We start from the raw sequence: 27,930 nt of genomic DNA, 5'->3' as shown, positions 1-27,930 counted from the left end.
GGAAGCACAGCATCAAAGTCCGCAAATCACATGCCTTTCCTTCCCTGGAAGGAGGGAGGGTCCTCGGACCATCAGGCAGCGCGGGGCGGGACGACGTGCAGAGGCCCCGCCCCCTGACGTCCCGCTTCGCCCGCCCTCCTCAGCGCTGTGACGTTCGGCGCGAGGCATGGAGCGTAAACAGCGCAAGGCATTTCGGGAGCGGGATTGTTTGAGGCAGGAAGCAGGCTCCATTTTAGCGCCGCCCGCCGTCGCCATCTGTTTCTCTCTCCTCCCCCTCGTCGCCGTGGTGGCCGAGTCCCAACTGGAAGGCTGAAGGCCCGGCCGCCCGAGGCCAGCGCGGAAGGCGGGAAGGAGGCGAAGAAGAGGCCGGGAGGCCGGGTGCTCGTAAGGAGCTGAGTGGCGCAGGTCAGGCCGGAGCGCGCGGCCCGCTGGACGGACGGACTGACGGACGGACTCGTGCGCCTGCGGCCGCGGCTGCGGCGCCCGCGCGACTCGCGTCCCGGCGGCGGCGGAAGCCGGAGGGAAGCCATGGCGGCCGACAGCCGGGAGGAGAAAGGTGAGCGCGGAGGATGGGGATCCCGGGCGGCCGGCGAGGACACCGGGGAGCCGCGGCGTGCGGGCGGGCGGGGCTGGAGGTGCGGGCCTGGCGTCGAGCGGGCGGTCGAGAGGCCTGGCCGGGCCTGGCGTCCTCCCCTCGTGGGGCCTCCCACCTCGACCAGGGCTCTGCCTCGACCCGGACCTCACTTTGGACCCAGCCTGTAGCCGTCCCGGGAGCGGTTGGGAGAGGGCCTGCCCCGAGGGGCCTGCCCCCACGCTCGTTTCCTAGGAGGATTATGCGGATGTCATGCGTCTTTTCCGAACTATCTTTCTGATCGGCTTATTCGGAAATGTCATAGGTAGCGTTGGTAGACTAATGGTTAGGCCAGTTTTAATGATATGGATGGATTATGAGTTTGGAGAAATACCTGAAAGTAACTTCTGTTTTCTTAGATAAAGAACTGTGTTGTATTCCTTGAGCGCTTACTTAAGAAAGGAAGATGCTAGAAAATAACAGGCCCCCCCACCCCAAATCCTGTCAGCTCATCCCCCAGAAATACGGTGCACATACCCTTTAAAAAGATGCAGCCAGAAATACATAGGTGCAGATTACTTGGAGAGAAATTGGAGGAACTTGTGTTGATAAAATGCCATTTCTTCTGAAATTCTGACTTTCCAGGACGTTCGCTGGAGAACTGTCTGGAATGGATGCTGGCCTGAGCTATTTCTCAGCTCTTGTGCTACCGTGGCAGTCTTGGAATAGTTAGTATGATGAAAATAAAATAAAGCTCAAGCTTCTGGGTCTCATTAATTTGAGATGGAGATTTGTTCACTTAGATCAAGCTTTTTGGATCTTTCGAGCAGTAGGTATGCTTCAATGAAGACGAGCTTTGGAAGTGGGTTGAGTGAGAGTATATAATTTGTCATTTGCTTTTTTTTTTTTTTTTGTTTTTTTGAGACAGGGTTTCTCCTTAGTGCCAGACTGTTATGGAACGTGCTCTGTAGACCAGGCTGGCCTTGAAATCAGAGATCTGCCTGCCTCTGCTCCCTGAGTGCTGGGATTAAAGGCATCTGCAACTCTTCCTGCTTAAGCAATTAATTCTTCTTCTAATAGCAGTTTTATTTTCTGTCCTTAAACTAGCACCCCAGAATTGCCCCTGCGACATCCTCAAGGAATGTGAACAAAGAATTCTGTTAGTAAATAAAGGAATTGCTTTTTTAAATTATAGTGAGGTCACTTTAAAAAAGATCTTAACGTCAATTTATCAACAATTAAAGATTCATTCAAACTTTGGTTGTCGCGATGAAATTTCTCACAAGTATGGGGTTCAAGTAGCTCTCAAGTTAGGCAAAGTGAACCAAACACAACAGCGACAAAGATTCAGTTGTTAATACATTGCCTCTTAAAGTGACCAACCTTAGAAAAATTAATAGTATACAGTAATGCAAAGTGAAGAAAAGTAATGATCATTTGGTTTTAGAAATGTACTTACTAGGGAAGATGCAGTCCAAACACATCAAGTATTATTGAGAACTAATGGTATCATTTTTCATCAGTGCTTAGAATTATTGGAAATAGTTAACTTAAAACTTAAATTTTTAAACTATGCTTTCTCATTTACATTTTCTGGTTCAAGTGATTCTTTTTACAGTTAAAATCAAGATTTCTTTTATGCAAACAGCTAGTAGTCTACGGGAAGTACTTAGTTTCATTTGACCATTGTCAGACACTTGAGAATTATTGGCAAAATTAGAATCAATAAGTAACACTTGAACAAGAAAATTGAGAATATTAAATATTGTAACATATTTTACAGCAAATTATAAAACTGTGCCCTCTAAGAATCTTAGTCTTGTGAAAACTTAGCTTTTAATAAATCCCTCTCAGTTGGCATAAAATTGCAACTCCTGTGTGTAAATCCCAGAATGAATTTTAAAGAAAGTCTTAGGAGATCTTAAATTGGTCTTTGTAATAAAAACATTGATTCCATAATTCGTCAATAAATCCTTGATACCTGAACAAATTACCAGGTTGACAATTTGTCCAAACAGTAAATTATGTAACATAGTAAGCACTGTGAGAAATACTTGAGATTCATTTCATTTTAAGTTGTGGTTATTGTGCATTACTCTTTACTGGTGTCAGGTCTCACCACCCCACATGGTTAACAGGTTGAAACCCACAGTTCAAAGTCTGTGGTATAGAATATCAATAATGCTAAGCAAAGTGATAGAAAGTTTATTTAAAAAAAGTTGTCCTAAGCTGGGCAGTGGTGGTGCATGCCTTTAATCCCAGCACTCAGGGAGGCAGAGGCAGGAGGATCTCTGTGGGTTCGAGGCCAGCCTGGTTTACAAGAGCTAGCTCCAGGACAGACACCAAAGCTACAGAGAAAACCTTATCTCGAAAGACCAAAAAAAAAAAAAAACTTATTTTTAAAGATTTATTGTGTATGCAGTGTTCTGTGTGCACACCAGAAGAGGATGTTTTTTGAGCCATGATGTGGTTGCTGCGAATTGAATTTAGGTCCTCTGGAAGAAGAGCAGCCAGTGCTCTTAACCTCTGAGCCATCTCTCCAGCCCCAGATAAATTATTTTTTAATTACATTGAAGATAATTATTTTTTATCCTTAAATATCAGAGATGATTATTTAAGGGCAATGATCTTTTAAGGACAACAGCATGACGTTGTTAGTTTCCTTTCTTTATAATTAGTTCATTTTAAGTTGAAAAATGAAGTGTATGCAAAGTATACTTTTTACAACCAGTCAGCAGAGGAATCAGCTTGAATTCTTATATAGTACCTACTATTTACTAGTTTTGAAAACATCTTCCACTCAATAGTAAAGAACTTTGTTCCTCTCTTCAAACCTGTGTAGGCATTTATTGGTTGTCTCTAAATAACTGAGATGGTTTTGCTATGTTTTGTCTACTTTTCTGTGTTGGGACATAATGCTGAGAGCTCTAACCCATGCTGGAGCGGCCATAAAGAAGAGGGACTGTAGAAAAAAAACCCAAGAAGCCCTGGTTATTTTGGGTTTTCTCAGCCAAAAATACTTGAGCCATTCTTAATACCCTTCTAGCTTCTTCTGTTACCAGACTAAACTTCTGATAGATCCCAGGTGATGCCTCAGAAACATGAGCAATAATGGAAAATGATTGTTACTGTCTTATAGCTTCTGCAGATAATTGGGGCTTGTGTGTATTTACTGAATAGATTTATGCTCTGGATCCAGTTTTTAAATATGATAGAGCCTGAGGGTTGAGGTGGACAAGGTTTAAGATCTCACTGTGGTAAGGAAAGGTTTTGTAGGTTAAAACACTCATTAGGTGTTTGTCTCCTTTCTCCAATGATTATTTGTATTTCTTTTTGATTGGCATGCAAGATATTAGATATCCTTATGACATTTTCAAACAAGGGTGTGTTTTGTTAGATTCTCCCCTCATATCTTCCCTATCTCATTGTTTCCCATGGCCCTTTCTCCATCTCTTCCTCATTCATGTCACATGTATGTTTTAAATTTTTAATTGAATTGTGTGTTTGTTAATAGTGTCAGGTTAGAAGTAGGGAAAATTAGATTTCAAAGACTGGATTTCCCAGTTCATAATTATTTAGATTATAGATAATCTAAATTTCTTCATCTCCTAGTTTCCTGCCTTATTTCAGTTAATACATTAGTGGTTTCAGTGATAGAGAAAATAAAATGTAGTCACTTATATCAGGGAATAGAAAAACATTTTGTTAAGGGTTAGTCAGGCTTTGTGAATCACAACAATTCCTGGTTATATTACATATCTGCCAAATTTTGCTAAGCCTGTATTTAGCTTGTTACAGACTATAGTACAAATAAAACTACTCATCTAGGAAGATTGGTTTTCTGGATTAAGTGAATTTTAAATGTTTCTGGCTATACAAAGCCAAGGTTTGGGGCACAATTAATTTGAAATTCATGCTACTTTTAAAAAATACTTTGCATTCGTGTTGTGTCCTGTTTTTCATCTAATTGTAGATTTTGAAAGCTTGAACTCCTGACTCATATTTACCTGCACTATTTAAGTACTTCTGGCTAGCTTTTCTTTTTGGTTTTTCAAGATAGGGTTTCTCTGGGTAGCCTTGGAAACTTGCTCTGTTGACCTGGCTGGCCTTGAATTCACAGAGATCCACCTGCCTCTGCCTCCTGAGTGCTGGAATTAAAGACATGGCCACCAGATCCTCTGGCTTCTTTTTTTTTTTTAAGTTTTCTTTTATGTGTAGTAGTGTTTTTGCCTGTGGAGGTCAGAACAGGGCATCCATCTCTGTGACTGGAGTCAAGAATGGTTGTAAGCTGCCATGTGGGTTCTGGAAACAAATGCTGGTCTTCTGCAAGAAGAAGTGCTTGCTGGGCGATGGTGGCGCACATTTTGAATCCCAGCACTCTGGGAGGCAGAGGCAGGTGGATCTCTGTGAGTTCGAGGCCAGCCTGGTCTATAAGAGCTAGTTTCAGGACAGGCTCCAAAAGCTACAGAGAAACCCTGTCTCAAACAACCAAAAAAACAAAAACAAAAAGAAAAAGTGCCTTTAGCCACTAAGCCACCACTGTAACCCTGAGCTTCTAATTCTTTCTGCCTTCTTTATTTCATACGGTCATATAGTGAAGGTGCTAAGATGCTAGCAATAAGATGTTTTCTTAAGTAGGCATTGCATAGTTAGTATTTATCTTGGAAGTTTGTAGACATCTGAAACAACAGTCAGTACCCGAATTTGAAATTTTTAAAAACATTATGCTGTAAAATTGCTTTTTATAAGGAATTACGATGTGGGTGTGCCTTTGAAATTTAAATTGTGTGGGGTTTTTTGTTTTATATTTAGCTCATGAGATGTAATACTGTTTTGGGGGGTTATTTCCCATTAAAATTATTTTTATGAAAAAATTTGTCTATTTTCAATGGTCTGTATTTTTTCATAGATTTTCACTGTTTTCTGTGAATGTATTTCATTCCTTCAAAACTAGTTGATGCCACTTTTTTTAACTGCTAAAAGAACTTTGAGCGTGTAATTTAAGCATAATTCTAAATTTGGCTTATTTCTAGAAAACTGTTGTTTGTTTTAGATTTTTAATTTCATGTGTATGAGTGCTTTGTATGTCTGAGTACCTCATGTGTGCAGGATGCTCACAAAGTCCAGAAGATGGTGTTGGAATCCCTGGAACTGGAGCTAAGATTGATTGTGAGCCACCTTGTGGGTTCTGGAAACCAAATCAAAGTCCTTGTAAGAATAACACGTGCTCTTAACCACGAAATCATAATCTCCGGCCCCTAACCCATTTATTTATTTTTTTTAAAAGGTAGTGTCTAAAATAGTACTTGCCATCTTCATTCTGATCTTGAAGGATCTTTATGTGAAAACACATCTAGATGATATATTCCTTTTTTATTCAACATATTTTGATTTTCACTAACAGTAAATGAAGAAATATGACTTATTTCTTCATTTTAGAAAAGTGGTGAAGTACAGATAAATATTCATAACACCCAGAGAAGTCAGTAATGCCAGTAACAGATTTAATTTTTTCATCTTACATAAATGGAAAGCATTTTTGTTTTCTGTGTAATGTTGCTTCTTATTGCTTGTGTTAACTGTTACAGGTATCTTCAGCCCTTTTTCTTTTCCTATAATTATTAACCTCATTGCTTCGAATGGGCTTTGTTGCTTACTATAATTGTTTCATCGGGTTTTATGACTGTATAATTTCTTATTGCAAATTTGCAAAGTTATTTTTTAACTTTTTATTCTTTGTGTCTTTCACATCTCAATTCCATTCATTTTCTGACCGACCCTTTGTGTCTGCCCAAGCAACCTCCTGCCCTCAGTAAAATAAAATGTAAGAGGAAAAATAAGGGAAAAAAATCTCACCATGGAAACTGTAGTGTGGCACAAAGTCGCAGTAAGCCTTTTAATCCATGTATCTTTACATGCAAGTATTCATTGCACAAAAGTCAATGGTTTGCTTCGAGGCCTCTGGTTCTGTCTATGTGGGACTCCTTGGATATCCTGTAATGTGTTATGGAGATCCTACCAGTACTGTCCCCATCACATGCTTCATCCAGGCCGGGTAGATGTTAGTGGGCCAAGTCAAAACCCTGGTTCTGAATCTTAGTTGCAGGGTTGGTCAGCAAAATTGATCTAAGTTTTGGGGACTGGAATATGCCAGTTTAGATAGAGTTGCCTTTCTGAGCAACTGAATCTTATTATCAGGTTGCAAATATTTAGGGTTTTTTAGTACATTTATTTTGCTTTGTAGCTCAGGCTGGTCTGGAGTTTGAAAATCCCCTGCTCAGTCTCAGTAGTTTTTATTCTTAAAACTATTATGACAATTTCAGATCAAAAAAGTCATTACAGAAGTAGTACAACAAATTTTTGTGTACTCCAAGTGCATTCTGTAAACGTCACTATTTGTCACATTTGTGTTTCTCTCTGGCATTCTGCTTTCAGGTTGATCTGTCTTCATTGAATATGTGGGTATATGCTTGCAGACTCGTATTTTTTTCTTTTTCTTCAACTATTTGCTATGGGTGTGGTGCACCTTTACCCTTAAGTACTTAATTTCCTTAAGCATGTTATCATAATCACAGAATTAAGACTCAAGAATTCTTGCATACAGCTATGTTTGTCTCGTTTCCTGTATTCTGAAATGTTTTTTTGTGTGTGTGTTTCATAATAGACATTCAGATTGTGCATTTTTGAATATTAATATCACAAAACTACTATTCTGACCTAAGTGAGCCATATTTGGAGTTTTTGTGATGGTGATTTGTATCCTTTTGGTGATACTGATTACTTGAGCCAACTAGTGTGTACCGTCTTTTCATACCTTATATGGTTTGAGAGATGAGAATTATATGTATATACTTTTTTGGTTTTTCGAGACAGGGTTTCCCTGTAGTTTCTAGAGCCTGTCCTGGAACTAGCTCTTGTAGACCAGGCTGGCCTCGAACTCAGAGATCCGCCTGCCTCTGCCTCCCGAGTGCTGGTGTATATACATTATTGTTCAATGAGATTGATCCTTAAGTAAAAGCTCTTTGGAGGTTATAAACAGTTTTATTTTTTAAATTTTAAAAACAGTATTTTACATACCAAGCCCATACCAATCCCAGTTTCCAATCCCTCTCTTCCCGTTCTCTCCACAATTCCCCCACCCCTTATGGACTTTTTTTCCTTTAAAGATTTGTTTATTATGTACACAGTGTTTTGGCATGTATGCCTATACACCAGAAGAGGCCACCATATCTCGTTATAGATGCTTGTGAGCCATCATGTGCCTGGGAATTGAACTCAGGACCTCTGGAAGAGCAGCCAGTGCTCTTAACCTCTGAGCCATTGCTCCAGCCCCCATGAGCATTCTTAATTACTCAAAATAAATGATTTTTTTGTAAGTATTAAAAAGTAAATGATTAATAATACTGATTTTTTTTTATTTCTTAAATGTGTTTGCAGATGGGGAACTTAATGTTTTAGATGATATTTTGACTGAAGTACCAGAACAGGATGATGAACTCTACAATCCAGAGAGTGAACAGGATAAGAATGAGAAAAAAGGTAAGAATCTGGGGTTTTTGTCAAAATTCACGGTTTAAGTAGGGTGTTCAACCCCCCCGCCTAGTCAGTTTCTATGTAGCTCTGGAGCCTGTTCAGGCTGGCCTTGAATTCAGATATCTGGATGCCTCTTCCTCTCAAGTGCTAGGATTAAAGGCGTGTGCTACCAGTGCCCGGCTGGATTCAATTTCATAAGTAAAATCTCTGCTTTTGTACTTGTATCTTGACTTTTAATACCAAAAGCCCACAATAAACTTTTGCATAACAGACCCTAATCATATGAATAAAAACACTTTTAAAAGTCTGGAAAGATAATTTGGTATTTACGAGCACTTGCTTTGGAAGAGGAGCAGGGTTCAGTTTCCATCACTCCCGTGTCAGGTCACAATTACAGGGTATCCAGTACCTGCTACTGATGTCTGCAGGCACCAGACACACTGGGGCACACATACATGCAGTTCCAAAACACATAGAAAATAAAACTTAAAGCCTTTCAAATAATGGGCTTTTAGTTCGGCAGTTGGAAAGCTGTTTTGTTTAAATTTGTTCTGGAGTTAAGATATTTTAGGAGGCATTTAAAGAATTGAGATTTTTCTGTTTATTTTTGTATTTTTTCCCTATAACTGATTGATATACATTTATTTGTAAATCTCAGTGAAATTAATAGAGTAACACTAATACTTTTACCTGTCTTTTAAAATTGTATTTAAAGGATCAAAAAGAAAAAGTGAACGAATGGAATCGACTGACAGCAAGCGACAAAAGCCTTCCATCCATTCAAGGCAGTTGATTTCTAAACCATTGAGCTCATCCGTTAACAATAATAAAAGAATAGTTAGTACAAAAGGAAAGTCGGTTACAGAATATAAAAATGAGGAATATCAAAGATCTGAAAGGAACAAGCGTCTAGATGCTGATCGGAAAGTTCGTCTGACAAGTAATTCTTCTAGAGAACCTTACAAGACTCAACCAGAAAAAGCTTGTCTACGGAAAAGGGATTCTGAAAGAAGGGCCAAGTCTCCTACACCAGATGGTTCTGAGGTAGTAAATGTTATTGCAGATAATAAAGCAGTTCTTTTTGAGGCTTTAGAACTTTACTCGTCTTGACCTTGTCTATTAATGACTGCTGATTCCCTTTTTCTTTAAACATCAGAGAATTGGACTTGAAGTTGATAGACGTGCAAGCAGATCCAGCCAATCTTCAAAGGAAGAAGTAAACTCTGAAGAGTATGGCTCTGACCATGAGACGGGGAGCAGTGGTTCTTCTGAGGAACAGGGCAACAACACTGAGAATGAAGAGGAAGGAGTGGAAGAAGATGTAGAGGAAGATGAAGAGGTAGACGAAGATGCAGAAGATGATGAGGAAGTGGATGAAGATGCAGAGGAGGAGGAAGAGGAGGATGAAGAGGAAGAAGAAGAGGAGGAAGAGGAAGAGTATGAACAGGACGAGAGAGATCAGAAGGAAGAGGGAAATGATTATGATACCCGGAGTGAGGCCAGTGATTCTGGTTCTGAGTCTGTTTCCTTCACAGATGGATCTGTCAGATCTGGGTCAGGAACGGATGGCTCAGGTACTGTTTTGTTTTTTATTTTTTTTATATGACAGTTTTTCCTTCCCTTTTGAGGGATTTGGGGTGATAAGGGGTTGTTCTGTTACCTTTTATATTTAGTTACATTTCCATGAATATCAAGTAATACATTTTAATAATTTTGAGTAAAATTTAATAGATTTCAGGATATTTCCTGGCTATAAGTTTAGTATAAATTTGTGTGAGTCCAAGTTTGTTTATATGAAACTATTTCAGACTTTAGTTTTATTGGTTCTTAATATTTTCATCACTGACAGTAGCTTTTTCAGATATATATGCATTTGGTGTATATTCACATGGAATCTTTACACTAGTTATTATGGCATTTTCATGGTAGAATGCTCCTACATTTCTATCATGTGACAGTAGAGCAAAAAAAAGTAAACAAGTACATTATTTTTCCCCAAAATGTAAGATTTTCTTTTTATTCAATGCGTAGAGGTGAGGCTGATGTGTAAATGTCTTGTTAGAAAGACGGGGTAAGAGCCATCAATTAGGTTATCTCTTTAATACTACTTTCCTTTTTTAAGGGTTTGGCTATGGTTTATTCAGTGGGTAAGGGGAGGGAGGAAGGGAGAAATAAAGGGAGAGAGACAGAGAGAGGAGGGGAGGGAGAAAAGAGGCCCCTAGCCACCTCTTCCGAAGTGAGATGGGACAGAGAATTCCCTTTATGCTACTTAATCTATGAAATGAAACATAAGCCCCCTCACAAGAACAAGGTGCCCTTTGCTGAAGAAAGGTTCAGGGGTCACAGCAAAAAGAGGTACTTACAGTTTCATGGGCATTTTTTGTCTGGATGCTATCAGATCAGCTGCACTACCTAATTGACATAATCTATATTACAGAATTTTGCTATTAGTAGGTCATTGCAATGACAGTAATCGACCAGTTGTTTTGTAGCAGTTGGAAACTGAAGTGCTTTTCTCTTTGTGTTCACTTGAGTATTGGGTTTGAGGATTTAAGTATTTATCTTTCTTTTTATGCAGTTGACAGAAGTATATTTCTAAAAAAATACTTTTTAAAGAAGTATTTAACCGAATAGATGATAGTTGGATTTGATGTAAAAAGTCTGAGGATGTTTGTTCTATCATTTATTTTACTAATGGCTGAATTTTTTTATACTCTGTAATGGATAGGAAGTATAAATCAATAGGCAAGGTGTGTGTGGTACTTTAAGCCTGTAATCTTAGGCACTTGGGATGGTAATGCAGGAATATTGTGGGTTTGAGTCTATCCTGGTCTGTGTAAGACTGTTTCAAAAGCAAAACCAAAAAATGTTGCTATTGTGAAGAATCACTAATTCTGGAGATGTGAAACCAACCATAGGACTAGAGGAAAATTTTTTTACAGGATTGTATGTATTTGGGTATTGAATCAAATAATGGGGTTTGCTAAAATGCTTAGGACCTGAAACATTTTTTTTATATTTAATAAGTTTTTAGGTGAATTTGTTAGTAGTATAGTAGATACTTCATGTTATATTTTTGTGGAGAATATATTTCCAATTTAAAGGGTAGCTTCTCATTTTACAACAAATTCATAATTTTTAATAATAGATTGTTATAAAAGAGATACCTGGAACTGAAAATTCTTTATGTGGCTTTTACTTAAGAAACTATCCATAGGTAACTTTTCTTAGGTAATTTTATATATATATTACTTGAAAGAAATATGAGGTTACTTTGAAATTTTTGATTTGGATATGCCGGTTTTTAAGCATTAGGAACCACATTTAAGTTCAGTATCACTAGCTTTCTAGCTAGATTACATTTCAATTTCTCCTGCTTACCTTTTCTCAGAATTTTTATTAATTTATACTTAGTAGCCAAAGCTTTTTTGGTGCTAGGAGAGTTCCATTATACTTTTGACCAGAGTAGTAACTTTTCCATGTACTTAAAGATAGTACAAGTTTTTTATATAAAATGCTAGAAATTCCTTTATTATGTCAGGTTTGCTGTGCTATAAATTCAGCTGGGCAAGATCTTCTCTACCTGTTTGTATTTTCCCTCTATTATCTCTGTGAGGGATTTTAGCCACAAGAGATTTTTCGGAATTTTTACCCTTGAAATGTTCAGGGAATAAAATTTAAACATATCACAGCTTTGGGGAAAAAATGTAATATTTTATTGAAATGCGTGACAGGGTCAAACATTTCTTAGAAGTATTTTTTTTTAAATGAGACTGAGGAAGTTAAACAATGAGAAGAAGAAACACGGTTAATGTTTAAGAGCTGAATAACAACACTAGATCGAGGACAACTTCTCATTTGAAATGCCTATTGGAGCTTTTTTTGTATTGTGATATTTTAAAAACTTGTCTGGATTTTTTGTTTTAGATGAGAAAAAGAAGGAAAGGAAGAGAGCTCGAGGTATATCACCCATTGTTTTTGATAGAAGTGGCAGTTCTGCATCAGAGTCATATGCAGGTAATTTCATTTAATTTTAGGATTATAAACGACTGATTATAACCTGCTTAAGAAAGTGTGGAGGTTGTGTAGTTTAGTGTGAATTGTTGATGTCCATTAGTACTGAATTTTGGCATGTTCAGTGTAATAATTCTAGAGGAAACTAAGCTTTTTCTTATTTAATCCTGTTCTGTTACTGCTTCAGTGGATTTTTCAATTTTCACTTTTTTTTTCTCTTGGAAGATGATGATTCAGTGACTAGTTTTCTGAGTGGGAAACTGTTCAAATATACCAAAAAAAGGAAAAACAAAAGAAAAAAATTCGAACAACCCAAAAAAACAAAACACTCGTACACATTGAGAAATATTTTTTTGTGTGTGTGGGTGCGCCAGGAAGAATTAACTTTGTCTTTAATGAGAATTTTATGTGACAAGACTGTAGAAATTTTGTCTTCATCTATTAAAGCTCAATCTGAACAAATGTACTTTGGCTAAATACAGGTTCAGAAAAGAAGCATGAGAAATTATCATCTTCCGTTCGTGCTGTCCGAAAAGGTATCATTTAAATTTGAAATTGTTTTCATTGCATGCTCCATAAAGTCATTATTTTACCTTATTGGTTCTCCATCAATAGTTGGTTTAATGTGGTCATGTTCCGATATATCATGTTAAGGGAGAAAGCATTATAAACTTAAACAGAAAATTCTGTGATTTGTGTCTGCTTTTTGTTGCCTTTCGCAATAATTTTAAAGATTTTTAAATATAAAAATTTAAATATAAAATATTTTTAAACATAAAAATATTTTAGTTTCTAGACATAATGATTGATATATTCAAACATTTGGACATATGTTTAACAGCATAATAGTCTATATCAATCTTTAGATGAATCTGATAATAGTTTAGAACTTGAAAACATTGTCGTACTTAGGTGTGGGTCTGATATAACGGAACATCGCTGGGTAAGGCTGCCCTGCACAGTGCTGGTTCTCTCTTCTTTACTTTACTTTATTCTGTTGTGCCTGAGCTTTCTAGGTTGATTGGGTGACTGGAGTTTTTACAGTTTAGCTGGGTTTGGAGGGCTAGTTTAGTATGGTTGTATAAAATTAATGAAACTGGATTTCTGTTTTTTGTTTTTTGTTTTCTTGTTTTGTTTTGTTTTTCAGATCAAACCAGTAAACTCAAATATGTCCTTCAGGATGCAAGATTTTTCCTCATAAAGAGTAACAACCACGAGAATGTGTCTCTTGCCAAAGCCAAGGTATTAGCATTAACCCTATTGAAATAGTCTCAATTCTAAAATGTTGATGTGCAACGATCAATGAAAACTACCTCCAATAGTATAAGATGCTTTGAATTTCCCAGTTGCCACTCTAGATCTGCTTTCTGGCGAGTATGGACACCTGGTAGTGGTATGAGTTCACGTTTTTCTCACCCTAGAAACCATAGTGCTGTGTTGAAGAGTGTCATTTATACTGTAATAGATGTGTTTCTGTTAATATTTCTTCCTATATCCAGCCCTTAATATATTTAATATCTGGATTTAGAAAAAAGGGGGAACCTGTAGCTTTAAAGGTCCACCCGAGATTTTACCAAAAAGATTATCAGTTGCTAGAGGATACTGCAGAAATATAGTACATTTATCTTTACGCCAGTTATTATATTTCCAAATTCTTAAATTGAGGAACGTTTTCAATTGATTATCAGAACGTTCACATTTCTAAGCATATTTCAGTCAGTATTAATAGTGTTTCTGATTTGGATCAATGATTACACAAAACTTTACAAAGAGAATGACCCTACTTGTTTTAAACTGAGGTAATGATGTGCTATAAAACATGAATAAAAAGATCACAGATTGCTAAAGAAAATTGGGCTTCTTTGTCTTCACCTTTTTTTTTTTTTAAATAAAAATTGGTTAAAACTGCTTCAGGAGTTTAAGTAGCTATGTTTCAGCTCTTGTTAAAAATAGACCTTTTCAACTTAAATTCTGAACTAGAATTTTGGCATTTTTGCTTTTTAAATTTATGGTTTTACTGCTGATAGGCCACTTTAAATTTGTGATTAGTTGCACTGTTGACATTAAGTTTTTAGTAATATACCTACCAGTATAAATTACTTTGATTTTAGGATAACTATAGTTATTGATATTACAGAATTCCGGTTTGTAAGATTTTCCTGACAGTTCCCTTTGTTAAGATTTTGTAAAGCTGTTAATTTTGTATTTTTATATTATATATTATGTGTGTGTATATATATATATATATATATCAGATAAGTAGTTTCCAATTACTTTTTCATCAAATAAATTAGACTTTTTTGTTAGAGCTTTCTTAAATTTCAAAGACAACATAGTAGCTTGATAGTTAATGGACTTGAATTTAATTTCAGAGTGTGACCTTTTCATTATTTTTATAGGGTGTGTGGTCCACATTGCCTGTAAATGAGAAGAAATTGAATCTTGCATTCAGATCTGCAAGGAGTGTTATCTTAATATTTTCTGTCAGAGAAAGTGGAAAATTTCAAGGTAAGAATAAAAGTAATTTATTTTTTACATACAACAATAATAGTTATATCAACACTTAAATTACTTGGTGATACTGTGGTTCCTTAGGTTTTGCCAGACTATCTTCAGAGTCACATCATGGTGGATCTCCTATACACTGGGTGCTTCCAGCAGGAATGAGTGCTAAAATGCTTGGAGGCGTCTTTAAAATTGACTGGATTTGCAGGTAAATTGCACACACTAGTATAGAGGAACTTGGCATGTTTTGAATGAGCAACTGGTTGAGAATAATGTTAAAATGCTGTGATAGCTTAAAGGAAATTTCATGGCATGTTCATATAGTACACACAACATTAAATATCTGAAATGAACAAGATGAATTCTGGTCTTTACAGGTTGACTTATGGAATTGAAAGGCATTAGAAGTGTTACAAATAAGGAAGCTAAGCGTGGTGGTACACAGCTACAACATCAACACATGAGAGTGAGCAGAGGCAGGATCACTGAGTTAAAAGCCAGACTTAAGAAACAAAATGGGGAGGGAAATAAATACCCCAAGAGATTGTATGAGAACCACATTGATAGTGATAAAGAAAAGAAGAGCCAAAAGGATAAGAATAGTAATATGCCCCAGCCAGGAAATACTTCATGAAGCTAATTGGGAATATTGTATTAGGTTGCCTTTGATTATAGAGCCCCAAAATTATGCCAAATTCTTTTAAGATTTTATTTTTTGTTTCAAAGATTTTTTTCTTGTTTGGTTTTTGTTATTTTGAGATAAGGTCATAGGTTCTTTTTATGTATCCCTAGATATCCTGGAACCTACTCCAAACCAGGCTATCCTTGTACTCATAGAAATCCTTCTGCCTCTGCAGTATAAGTGCTGGGATTAAAGCTTGCACCACTACACCTGACTCTTAACTCCTTTTATGTGTATAAGTGTCTGTTTTCATGTGAGTGTGGGCGCTCACAGAGTCTAGAAGAGCATCAGTTCCCCTAAAGCTGGAGTTACAGGTAGTTGCGAACCCACAACTGTGGGTGCTGGGAACTTGAACGACAGTGTCTCTTTACACTGGGCTGTCTCTCCAGCCCACAAATCACTTTATGATCACTTACTATAAACCTGAAAGACATTCAAATTTTGTTAAATAAATTTAAAATTGAGTGAAGTATGTTTTGTTTCTTATACACAACATTTTGCCAAAATAAATGTACATACAATAACATGTAGAAAATATATTTTAAAATCTATAATTACAGTACAATGGAATGAGAGTATTGCTGATGCTGGTGACTCTTCCCCCTCCCTCCTGGTTTACATGTATGTAGTTTTTTAAAAAATATGTAGTTTTTAAAAAAAATAATAATTTGCTAAAGTTATTATAATACCAACTTTCAAATTTTGGTGAGATGGCTCTATACAGGTAAAGGTACCTGATATGATATCTGAGGGCCTAGTTTAAAAGGAGAGAATTGACCTTATGCATATATACACACACACTATTATGGAAATTTGTTGATAGATTGTTTTTTAGTTGATACAGGTAAATTTTTTTTTTTTTGGCGAGTGCATAATTGTAAAGACCAAAGGAAATATTATAATGTGAAAGTTTGTCATTGTGATATATTTTTTGAGAACAAAACACAAAATTATATTTTATAGTATATTCTGTCAGATTGTTACTTGTATTGATTTTTTATATTCTCAGATTGGTAAATTTCTTAATTTTAAAAGATGTAAATTATTTTGATAGTAACATTTTTTTTTTACATTGACTATCTTACTATCTTGCTAACTTACAACTAAACTTAAATTGTGTTTAGCATGGCAATTCACAAGGATACCCCGAAATAAATAATCTAGCTTACTTAGACTTGATATAAAGTTTAAGGCTAAAAGGTTTTTAGTTTCTTAAATTATTAGGTGTACCAAGGTATAATTTCTTAGGTAAAACTACTTTTTAATACTCAAGTTTTACTAAAGTGTAATTTCATGAAAGTTGGAGGACGCAGTGTTTTATGGATACTTGCTAAATTGATACTTCAGGTAAGTCATTTGAAGACTGAGTTTTTCTTTTCTCTACAAAAATGGAATTTGCATTACATTGTCAGAGTTAAAAATACTAAATATTCTAGAGTCCTGAAACCCATTCTGAGTTTGAACTCCTAATAATTCAGGTAGTTTGTAGCCATATTAAAGTTGGAATAGAGTGAATGCTTGTATACAAGGAAGAAAGGAGGCGTGTTTTAAGTGATTATGTTGCCATCTGGGCTGAGCTCAGAATACCATCTAACCAGAATTAAACCTATTATCAGTAGCCAAACCACTATTATATCACATAAAAAAGGCCTCACTGTTTTATATTCCTTTGTTAAATTTGTCTCCTACAGAGTCTTGGTCTCTGCAATAATATATTACCAGTCATATCTACACTATTATTCATAGCTTATCTGTTCAAAAAGTGACTAGATAGATGCCTATTCTTTAACTGTGAGTAGGTAGTGTGCTACATGTATCATGAGTGCTGTTTTTTCTCACACTAAATTTTGTTTTCTCTATGGTATCACAGTTGTCTGTCACATCCTGGCTGAGAGTAACTAGTATCATCCAGTGGTGTACCATTTTTTCAGTCTAATTATGACTGATGGTAACAAAAATCCATAGCCCTAAATGATGTGTCTGGTTTGGCAGAGTCCTTTATTTTAGATATTGTACTATTAAACTCCCAGCGATTAAAAATAATAATCTGTAACTATTTTATTAGCTGTTAAGTTTTCAGGTCTATGTTTTTTTTTTTAACTTTTATTTTTTATGCATTGATACCAAATCTGGAACTCGAGTTAAAAACAGTCATGAACTGCCATGTGGGTGCTAGGAATTGAACCAGTGCTCCTAACTGCTAAGCCATCTCTCTATGCCTTCTCTACTCTCCTACCCCCGTGAATGTTTTAAACTGGTAACTTGTAAGAAAAATTAAAAAATGTATTGAACAAAGTCAGGTATTAATGGAGCCATCTACATCCAAAAGAAAGGTTGGGGTTATAGTAGTGTGCCATTTAGCATACCAACGGTGGGTGTCTTTTGAATAATTTGGTTTGTGTTGTAGGTTCATTAATTTGATAGTACACATTATAGACAGGTGGTAGAGGTCTTGTCAGTGCTTTCCAGTTTTATTTTTCCTTTGTAGCTGATTCATGCTTGTTGCATTTTATAAATAGCCCATGCTCTTCATTGTGCCTTGTTGATAAGCTGTGTTTTGTTAGGTTAAACATAGTAAACATATTTTCAATTTTGGGTTTTACAAAGGATGTAATTCTTAAGGATCATCTGTATTAGGATTTTTAGAGAAAGAGCTAGGTTTTGAAGGGGCTCTCTATAGAGAATTATATATACTGCCAGTGTAAATGATTCTTTAAATTTTTGATACATTTAATTCACAGTTAATTATTGATTGACTACCACCGTAGTACAGCATCTTCAAAATATTCTTCAAAAGAATCTAATTTATACTGTTTTATATTTAGGCGTGAATTGCCCTTCACGAAATCAGCTCATCTCACCAACCCTTGGAATGAACATAAGCCAGTCAAGATTGGGCGTGATGGACAGGTTTGTTTAATTTTTAAGCTACATTATTCAGCCATTTGTAGAACTTTATTGAAGGACACTCTAAAACTTTCTGTGAATTGTGAAAAACAAGGTATTGTGATTCTGATTGACTAGTAAGATGGTCTGTTAATGTTGGAACTCATGTAAATGGTACTTTCACTGATAAAATTGAAGAGAGAGTAATGAGAGAAATGACCCAGTTTTTATAGTTTTCATTGTAAGTTTTTTTAAATGTGGAATGCTTCATGAGTCTGCATCATCCTTTTGGAAGGTGCATACTACTCTTGTCTGTATCATTCTGATTTTAGTATATGTGCTGAACTTTTTTCTGAATAGAAAATGACCTCTGAAGAGACAGATATGTACACATATGCACACGTCTTCAAATTAAACGTGTGTTACAATGATTTAAAGTAAGCCCAAACCTTTTTATTTATTTTAGAATTCCCTTAATATTCATATTTTTCCTATTGCATGTGAGTAAAGTGTTGGTAATTAAAAGTAATAATTTTGTATAAGCTTGTAGGTTAGTCTGCCTCTCTGTAGGTATTTCTCAGATGTATTCTTTGTTTTAAGGTGAATGACTATAACTTTTGTGTTTTTTGCAAATATTTCTTTGGATAGAATGAAATAGAGAGCAGTAAGAATTTTAAGCAGCTGTATTTGTGGGTGAGATTATATACTTGCAGTTTCTATTTTTCAAATACATTAAGCCCTTTAGAAGTGGTTTTTGTTTTTGTTTTTCTTTTTGAGATTGGGTTTCTCTGTAGCTTTGGAGCCTGTCCTGGAACTAGCTCTTATAGACCAGGCTGCCCTCGAACTCACAGAGATCTGTCTCCAGAGTGATGGGATTAAAGGCATGTACCACCAGTGCCCGGCTTTGGAAGCGTTTTTATATAAATAAATATAAATGAGCCTTTAAGCTTATTAGAATCTTGTGTTTAGTTCCTTGAGAAAAAAGTCTTTGAACTCAGTGTTCAGTTTTGTACATGAGGATACTATATGTCTTTTGAGAGGTTCTATTTTGCTGTTAATTGTTACTTTTAACATTCCAGGAAATTGAACTTGAATGTGGAACCCAGCTTTGTCTTCTGTTTCCCCCTGATGAAAGTATTGACTTGTATCAGCTCATTCATAAAATGCGTCACAAGAGAAGAATGCACTCTCAGCCTCGATCAAGAGGACGTCCATCCCGTCGAGAACCAGTCCGGGATGTGGGAAGGTTAGAAACGTTCTTTGGACTGATAATAGGCACATGTATCGGGATAACATGATGGAGGAATGTGATTCGTCAAAAGTTTGTTCTGCGGTAAAGAAGAAAGAGAAAATCCTCAAATCAAGCTGCATGGACTAGTTTGTGGCTTCATTGAGGATTTCACATGGTCACCTTGGTCTGAGTCATTTTTTTCAAGCGGAAAATGGGGATCTTTCGTAATGCAGAAAAAATAATTTACTAACAAGTGATGACCACTTTAGACTAGCTAGTACTCTGAAATAAGGTAGGCATTTTGTTGCTAAGAACAGGTTAGAAAGGAGGAAGAGGAGGAAGTCTTTATTTGCAAAAATTGTTTATATTTTATAAAAAGCCTTTTCTTTCAGGTGTGTCTCTGGATAAGCCTTATCACAATATGGGACTTTTATAAAGGATCACTAATATTTTTTGAGAAGATGACGCCTCACTTAGAGGATAAAATGTTTTAAGTTATTTCATACTCAAGAGGAGCATTATTGGGACTGTTTCCAATTTTGTCACCGTGATGTGTTAACCCCATTGCCACATATTCTGTAACATGTGCCCAGTGAATTCACACATCCTGCTGAGCTTCTGAAAACAATAGGTTCTTTACAGAGGGGATCAAGTGGCCCTGGGAGACCCGGCAACAAACCAAAACGAAGGGCTGTTGCTGTGTCTATTTACAACTTTTCCAGATGCTGGCAGTACCTGTGGACTTAAAGTGTTTTTTAGAGGATCGCCATGGTTATCGATCACTACCTTATGAACTAAACAGCATTTTCCAGGAAAAGGGGGTTTAAATTGTTACAGAATTGGAGAGAAGTCTTTGAAAAGAACTGATTTAAGCCCTTCTACCCAACACCTTCCCCTGTATAGATTTGCATACAGCTAAATCTAAAATATTCTGCTAAAGACTATTGGATGTGTGGTTGATGGGATGAAACCTTTGGTTAAGTTTCCTTTGGTGGAAACTACCTGTGGTAGGTACAGATAATCCAACAAGAGTCCCATTTCTTTGAGCTTAAAAAGGACTTTGTCGAGTAGGTAGGAGGAAACCTGGCAGAGCCCCTTACTTTTGGCCTAAAAGGACTGATCACCAAGATGTCTTTTGAAGTTTTAAGCTAAGAGGTTTCCAGTGCAATACAGTATATACAAGTGAAGTTTTTCCTCAGTTTTGCAATGGACTGCAAACTATACTTAAACACCACTACACCTTCTCTCAAGCCTGCCAGGGCCTCCATTTATGTATGTGGCTTACAACTTAAAAGTCAGTAGTTGGACTACTATATGAACTGTTACTATCATGTTTTATACCGGTCGTAAATGCACTCCCCAAACTACAAGAAAGCGGTATGTTTGTTTTATAAACCAGCTTTTAATTTTCTTAGTACTATTTATTGTAGATGCAACTGTTTTTATTTTGTTGGGGGGGTACTTGGATTTGTTGGATTTAACTTTGCAGTTTGAGTAACTTGTTGAAAAATTTAATGAAAACATTCAGTATTTAGAAAAATAGCTAAAAGAAACTTGATGCTGAGATATTTTATACTATATCTGAAACTAATAGCAAAAGGATATGTTATTTTCTAAATGTTTTGGAGCTTTTGTTTTTATTTTTGTTTAGCTTTTATTAAATGCTAAATTATTAAATGTTTTTATGATGTATTGTATAGCCATCAAGGTTTATAAAAGACAGTGAAGAACAGTACCTTCTAAAATTAAACTTTGACCTAGTTTTATGAACTATGTTAAAACTTCTTACATGACAGTTCATGAGAGCCAGTTTATTATAAGGCATTGTCTGGAAAAACATATCTTAATTACTAATGTTATTAAAGGAAGTAAATGTTGCTGAGATACTAGTTTTTCAGATAACTAACATTTTCAAAACTTCTGTTACATAGCTTTATTATATTTAAAATTCTCTGTATAATAACGAGAAGTGTAGTTTTGTGTAAAGCAGAGGCATCATTTAAGGCATTCTTCATTTTGTTTAGACTGGAGTTAATATAACTTTTAGAATAAGTTATTGCATAATTGCTGGTATGATTTTCCTCTTGTTTTCACCTGCATGGTGATATTTAGAAAACTGATTTGTTAAAGAATTGCTTCTATGTTTAGTCTACTAAAATGCGGTTTACAGGCTTGGATTAGGAAATATTTGGGGTTGTCTCATAGTGTGAGATTACAGAGATACCTACTCCTGTGTATAATGTTTCCTTTGGAGGAATTAAGAACTTTAAGGTAAATTGTTCTCCAAAAATTAATGGAGATTTTTTTTTTTTTAAAGTAGGCCCTGGGCTATTCTTTGTACTCATCTCTGTCAAAATCTTGCTTTGCTGTTTGTTTTCCCAGCTGTTTTTGGTTTAATTTCTAATGTGTCTAATTTGTGTAGGCGTCGACCAGAAGATTATGATATTCATAACAGCAGAAAGAAACCAAGGATTGACTATCCCCCTGAGTTTCACCAGAGACCAGGTTAATATTTTATAATCCTGAAGATTATTTGACTTAAAATTATTAAAACAACAAAAAACTTCCAATAGGTTTAAAAGTAAAGAATATTTAGGGCATGACTACTTTAAACCTTAAGAAATCCTTGCTAGTTCTAATTAGTAATTCTTCCTCTACCATGTTTAGATTGTTCTATTACAGCGAATCATAATTTATTAGTTACCTGAAATTGCTTACTCTGCCAAAATGGAAATTGATGTGTACATGTGTAAGATGCAGAAAGAATTGACCTATTTTGTTGTGCTTTCTGTTCCTTATGATGTGCAGTTTTTCCTATAGTATGCAGCATTAATTGAAAATCAAACAGAAATTACACTTTTTTAAAAAATATAAAGAACCTGGTACAATTTTTGAAAGTGATGGAAACACTTGGCTTGTCATCCAAGTGTCGATTCAGTTAGTTTACTGTTCACTGGGATAAAAGAAGGGTTACTCTCACTGACACATCTGTAAAACTCTAATTTTGGTTATTATTATACATGAGTATTTTGTAACAAATGACTTTATAGTAGCATCCTTTTTCCCTAAAGAAGGTAATTGTGTTCTATTAAAACAAATACTTTTCCCCAGTAATAGGGCCAGTCAGATACTTTTATATATTAGTTTGTTGCATCCTTCCTAATGGAAGCAGGGGATAGAGTAGATTTTGTTTTGTTACATGGTTCTTGGAGTATACATGTTCATTTTTGCAGCTTTTGCAATTTTGTGTCCTTTTTTGAGTCTTCATTCTTTAACTCATAGCCATAAGTTCTAAAGGTGAAAGGTAAACATTTCTTAGAAAGATTCTGCTGCAGTGTCCTCAAACCAGTTCACACTGTACACTCAAGGTAGTCCTCTGTCCTTAGCTCACATGATACATGGGTAAACCTCTAGTAAGTAGTTGAATGAATAAAATCATTTGAAGTATATTTTTTTCATGGGAAGAATTGAAACAAGGGCAAGGAAAGTTTAATTGTAATGCTGTAGTAAAAACATGAAATTTGATGTTTGAACAGGGTATTTAAAGGATCCCCGATACCAGGAAGTTGACAGGTAAGTTGGGTTCACTCTTGCTTAGCTTTGAATTACATTCTTGGAACTAGTTTATGAATTACCTGAATTTAGTTTCACTAATCTTATTCCCAACAGACGATTTTCAGGAGTTCGCCGAGATGTGTTTTTAAATGGGGTAAGCATTAAAATTTACATATTTGAAGCTAAGGTCTGATTTGTATTCCCTCTATTTTAATTTATTATTAACATTATCATCTTTTATTTTAGTCCTACAATGATTATGTGAGGGAATTTCATAACATGGGACCACCACCGCCTTGGCAAGGAATGGTTTGTATTACTCTATTTTCTTCATTACTCTATTTTGTAATACTCTTTATTTTAACTTCATTTTACAGTGTTTAATTTCAAATACTTAGAATGTAACACCTATTACCCATTGTCAATCAAGATCAGAGGCGAATCTCCTCTGTTGTTCTTGTCTGTGTCCCTATTCTCCTCTAATGTCACTCACAGCTTCATCTCCATGGGTTTGAATCTATGCTCTGTTTGTGTTTAAATGTCTTTACTGCCCATTATTTTTGCCGCACGTATTAATAATATATTTTTCAGACTTTGCTTCACATTTTTATTACTTGGGAACAATAACAACAACAACAAAAGCTTAACATACAAGTTTTTGGTGATAAATAATGTCTTAAAATGAAAGAAGATTGTTTATCCTTAAGTATGGGCTTACTGTAGATATGTGTAAAACATGGTAATGGTTAGTATAAGCTCTTAACTGGGTGATGAGATTTATTCTCTCATCTTTCTAACATTCTGATCAAGTTCCATAATAACATCTTGTTTACTTCATTCATAAAATTTACTGGCCATTCATTCTTTGGCTCATCAGACAGACTAGTAGTTTGTGCACAGATGTCTGGTTGCTTTGCCATATGTGTTGATAAGTGAAATGAACAGTTAGATACATTTCTTAAGGTTTACCCTTCAGTCAAATAGTGTCAATTTAGGATTGTGCAGAAAATAAATTCACTAAATTCATGTGAAGTTTCTAATTATGCCTAATGGGATATCAAGTCAGTTTAGGTCCATTTAAAAATAAGGCTGAATTAAATTTTGAGTTTTAATTATCTGTCTTCAGGAAAATTTGATATTTTTCTTAAAGTATATTCTAACATGTTAAGAATGCCTGGAAGTAGTTTCCAAGAAGTAAAACTTTGTATATGAAGTGCCTCTGTGTTTCTTCCTTATTTTTAAATGCTGTTATGTGACCTTATATGTCTTTGGTTTCACTTGAGGTAGTTTTATACTTTCTTATACATACAGATTAACTGGAAATTCTTTGAGTCTGAAGTATCAAGATGAACTTGATGCTAAAATCTATCATGTGCCCTTTATTAATTTTTTAATAGCATCTTAAATTATATTACTGATGTGTCTTTGGGCTTGTGAATTCCATTCACAGACATGTGTCCTAGGGGTTGAACTCAGGTCATCATGCCTGGCAGCAGGTGTCTTTCTTTACTCCTTTACCCACTGAGTTATCCCCTAGCCCCTATATTGGCATTTTTAAAAAAAAAATTTAAGAAAGGCTTTATTTGTTTGTTTGTTTGTTTATTAATTATGTATGCAACATTCTCCCTCCATGTATGCCCACACACCAGAGGAGGGCACTAGATCTCATTACAGATGGTTGTGAACCACTATATGGTTGCTGGGAATTGAACTCAGGACCTCTGGAAGAGCAGCCAACGCTCTTAACCACTGAGCCATCTCTCCAGCCCCTTAAAAAAGTTTTTAAAGTTTTTTTTTATTGGCATTTTTAAAAGCTTCTGGACTTTGTTTTTTTAACAAATAGAAAGGCTGTTTTGGGAGAACCTTAATATTTTTCAATGTATGTGAGTAATAATGGTAAAATTAATTGTTTGAAATTGATGTGAATTGGGAATCAGAGTTCGAATGGGTTTATCTACAAGGGTAGATTTTTATGTAGATGGTCTTTTCTTTTTAGCCTCCTTACCCAGGAATGGAACAGCCTCCACATCATCCTTACTACCAACATCATGCTCCACCTCCTCAAGCCCATCCCCCTTACTCAGGACACCATCCTGTACCACATGAAGCAAGATACAGAGATAAACGAGTAGTAAGTGCACAAAAAGGCAGAGGTGTGAGGCTATTACTTAGAATTTCTATAGGTAATTTACATATGGGCGTATGATAGATTTCCATGATAAACCATTTATATTCTTAGTACAGAATCTGAATATTAATTTGCAACTTGTTTTCATTAAAACAGTTGATCATGTCCTTATGTAATATTTAGATGGGCTTGTATTTCCTATTTCATGAGTTGAAACACTGTGTGTCTAAGCATTGTAGAAATGTAATTACAATATTCTTCCTAAACTAGGATCTTAATTATTGACTATATAATTTAAAACTGCTGATATAAATTTTTGTAAATTTACATGTAGGATGATAAATTATAAGGTAGTTTCTAAATCATATTTTTAACCCAGTTTTATTTAAAAATAGTAACCAGGTGACACAGAGATTCTTAAGTAGTTCTCTCGTAATAGGGTTGTTTATTAAAACCAATTTTCTGTTTGTGTGTGTGTGTACTTAATGAAAATTGTTTTCTGGTACTTGATTGGAAGGATATTTCCGTACACATGTAAGCTTGGCAACTGTGAATGGTAGTTTAATGTTAAAAATAAAGAATACATATTACAGAACTTTGGTCAGAACAGTAAATTCATATCCTATCTTTGAGATTTTTTTTTTTTAAATTCAGTAAAAGAGTCCATTAAATTAAATCTTTTAACATTCTATAAATATTTCTAGGCTACTGACAGGCCTTACTTTTCTGTCATAATACATAGACTACATATGGTAAAACCTAAGTTTATTGTGAAATCTTGTGTGCATGCTCATAGTGAGCCTTATGAAAAGGAAAGCAGTAACAGTCTGACTAGAAAGGCAATCCAAGATTTCTGGAGTTAACTAGCCCTTGCAAATAAGTTCTGTTTTATGGACCTTCATTTAGTAATGATTAATTAAAACATAATCTGTGTCTATAATACATTCGCATTTTACTTATATATGCAAGGTAGTATAGAATTGTTCTAAACCTTGCTTTCTATACATTGAAGCTGAATTTTGAAAATGTGTCGCAGTCATCTGCCTGTGCTTTACCACCTTTATCCTTTTCATCCTTCAAAATGCATTGTTAGCTTTATGTGTGATAGGTTCCCAGTATTACTGAAATAAATTTTCTTACAGTTCAGAAGTAAATTTTGAGTTGATCAGATTCCCAAAAATTTATTTAATCAAATCCCTTAAATTACTATTCTTAGTAAATAAGTTGTAAGAAGTTTATAGCCTAAGTCTTTTAAGTTGAATAGGAAGTTACAGGAAGATTTGTGGATTCCAGTTAGTGCTATAAGTGTCAAAATTAAGTTCTTTGAAATCATGGTCACATCTTCTAATTTCTTCTTTACCAGACAACTGTGAGGACTCATAAATTCCATGCAAAGTTTTGCTTTGCTGATCAATTTTCTCCTTTTTCCTAGCATGATTATGATATGAGGGTGGATGACTTCCTTCGCCGCACACAAGCTGTTGTCAGTGGTCGGAGAAGTAGACCCCGTGAAAGGGATCGGGAACGAGAACGAGACCGCCCTAGAGATAACAGAAGAGACAGAGAGAGAGACAGAGGTCGTGATCGAGAAAGAGAGAGGGAACGAATATGTGATCGGGACAGAGACCGAGGGGAGAGAGGTCGTTATCGAAGATAATGTGCTTTTGGAAGCAGTGATTGAAGATAAACAAAAATATTGTATTTTTTTTGTGTGTTTACAAGTAGTAAATTTATTTTCAGCTGTCTACTTAAAGCTCATTGTGTAGAAGGATTTATTATCATCTATATTCCAAGCATGCAGTAGAATAAGAACTGGAAAACTCAGTTCCGCCAAAAATGCACATTTGACAGTTGACACTTTTATTGGGGCAGAATGGAACAGTCCAAGAATGTAGATATTGATTCATTCTCTATAAATGTTCTTTTTACAGTATATTCATCCTAGAGTTATTTTGTTTTCTTTCTTTTTGATCTTGATCAATAACTGCCATAGTATTTTGCTTTGTGTTTCTACATGTAGCTGCACACAGTTCAGTATAAAAATAATGCTGCTATCAAGTATGCAAATATTGAAGTATGATGGTTTGACTGTATGGCAGTGTTGTAGCAACCTCTTGGTTTCTCCTCTTCCCTCTTTTTTTAAACCTGTAAAGTCACCTTTTTTTTAGTCTTCAATGATGAGAGCAATATTAAGAAGACATTGCTATCTAATTTTTAGTATTTTTAAATAAAAAGTTCCCATGTTCAGTAGCATGGTTGATGCTATTGTTTAGCCTTCCTTCTAAACTGTACATCGGCTTGGAATGTTCACTATTTTGCGTGTGTGGCAGCAGGAGATAACCCCACATTCTACATTGCTACTGTTTTGTATGAAATAAATTGGTAAAGATTGACACATGCTGTATTCCTTGTCTGATTGCTAGTTTTATAGTGCATAAGCATAGCAATATATTCTCTAGTATATAAGATCGCATGGAGTAGGTTATGTAGTTAATTTAGTTTGTTACTTATATATCTGATATTTTTGGGTTTGTATTTTAGGCTTTTCATCTGCTATTGAATTGCTTTCTACAGTTTTCTGTTTCTTAGTCTTTAGTGTTTTCACATTTTCATACATTGCTTGTCGATCCTTCTTTGTAACAGTTCTCTAACATAGTAAACCACATAAAAAGTTTCTAAATTCTTTTTGCATTTTAATTTCTTGTATCTGAAGTTTGGCCTGTATGAAATTAACTATCTAAACATTGGGAATGAATTTTTACTGTTTTCTTTTGGACAGTATTGTACTTAGGAGTCTTTGTATTAGGAGTATTGTACAAATCAAC

The 27,930-nt window shown here is 35.5% G+C and overlaps 1 protein-coding gene across 4 annotated transcripts; it reads left to right on the top strand.

Annotated features, from left to right (window-relative positions):
- The first annotated feature begins 205 nt into the window (after window positions 1-205).
- Window positions 206-27,498, top strand: Ythdc1 (YTH domain containing 1). 4 transcript variants are annotated; one of them, XM_038333282.2, is made up of 17 exons: window positions 206-556; window positions 8,009-8,110; window positions 8,820-9,148; window positions 9,261-9,678; window positions 12,032-12,121; window positions 12,601-12,654; window positions 13,266-13,360; window positions 14,518-14,626; window positions 14,714-14,831; window positions 18,131-18,215; window positions 19,271-19,437; window positions 21,845-21,927; window positions 22,959-22,995; window positions 23,092-23,131; window positions 23,224-23,286; window positions 24,974-25,108; window positions 26,538-27,498. In XM_038333282.2, the coding sequence occupies exons 1-17, from the start codon at window positions 529-531 to the stop codon at window positions 26,760-26,762; spliced, it is 2,178 nt and encodes a 725-aa protein (XP_038189210.1). In that variant the 5' UTR covers window positions 206-528; the 3' UTR covers window positions 26,763-27,498. The 4 variants fall into 4 exon arrangements, with proteins under 4 accessions (XP_038189210.1, XP_038189205.1, XP_038189222.1 ...); XM_038333277.2 differs by having other exon boundaries at window positions 23,068-23,131; XM_038333294.2 differs by lacking the exon at window positions 12,601-12,654.
- Window positions 27,499-27,930: the final 432 nt, after the last annotated feature.

Source organism: Arvicola amphibius, chromosome 1, assembly GCF_903992535.2.
Source record: "Arvicola amphibius chromosome 1, mArvAmp1.2, whole genome shotgun sequence".
Classification (NCBI taxonomy): Eukaryota; Metazoa; Chordata; class Mammalia; order Rodentia; family Cricetidae; genus Arvicola; species Arvicola amphibius.
The sequence above is the reverse complement of the archived record's forward strand: the minus strand, read 5'-3'. Positions and strand labels throughout refer to the sequence as shown.

Bases quoted from the DNA above. Each gene is read 5' to 3' on its own strand.
- Ythdc1 (XM_038333277.2), top strand. From the start codon at position 529: ATGGCGGCCGACAGCCGGGAGGAGAAAG. The intron at 9,679-12,031 runs GTACTGTTTTGT...TTTTTGTTTTAG, and splicing joins GTCAGGAACGGATGGCTCAG to ATGAGAAAAAGAAGGAAAGG. The intron at 23,132-23,223 runs GTAAGCATTAAA...CTTTTATTTTAG, and splicing joins GAGATGTGTTTTTAAATGGG to TCCTACAATGATTATGTGAG.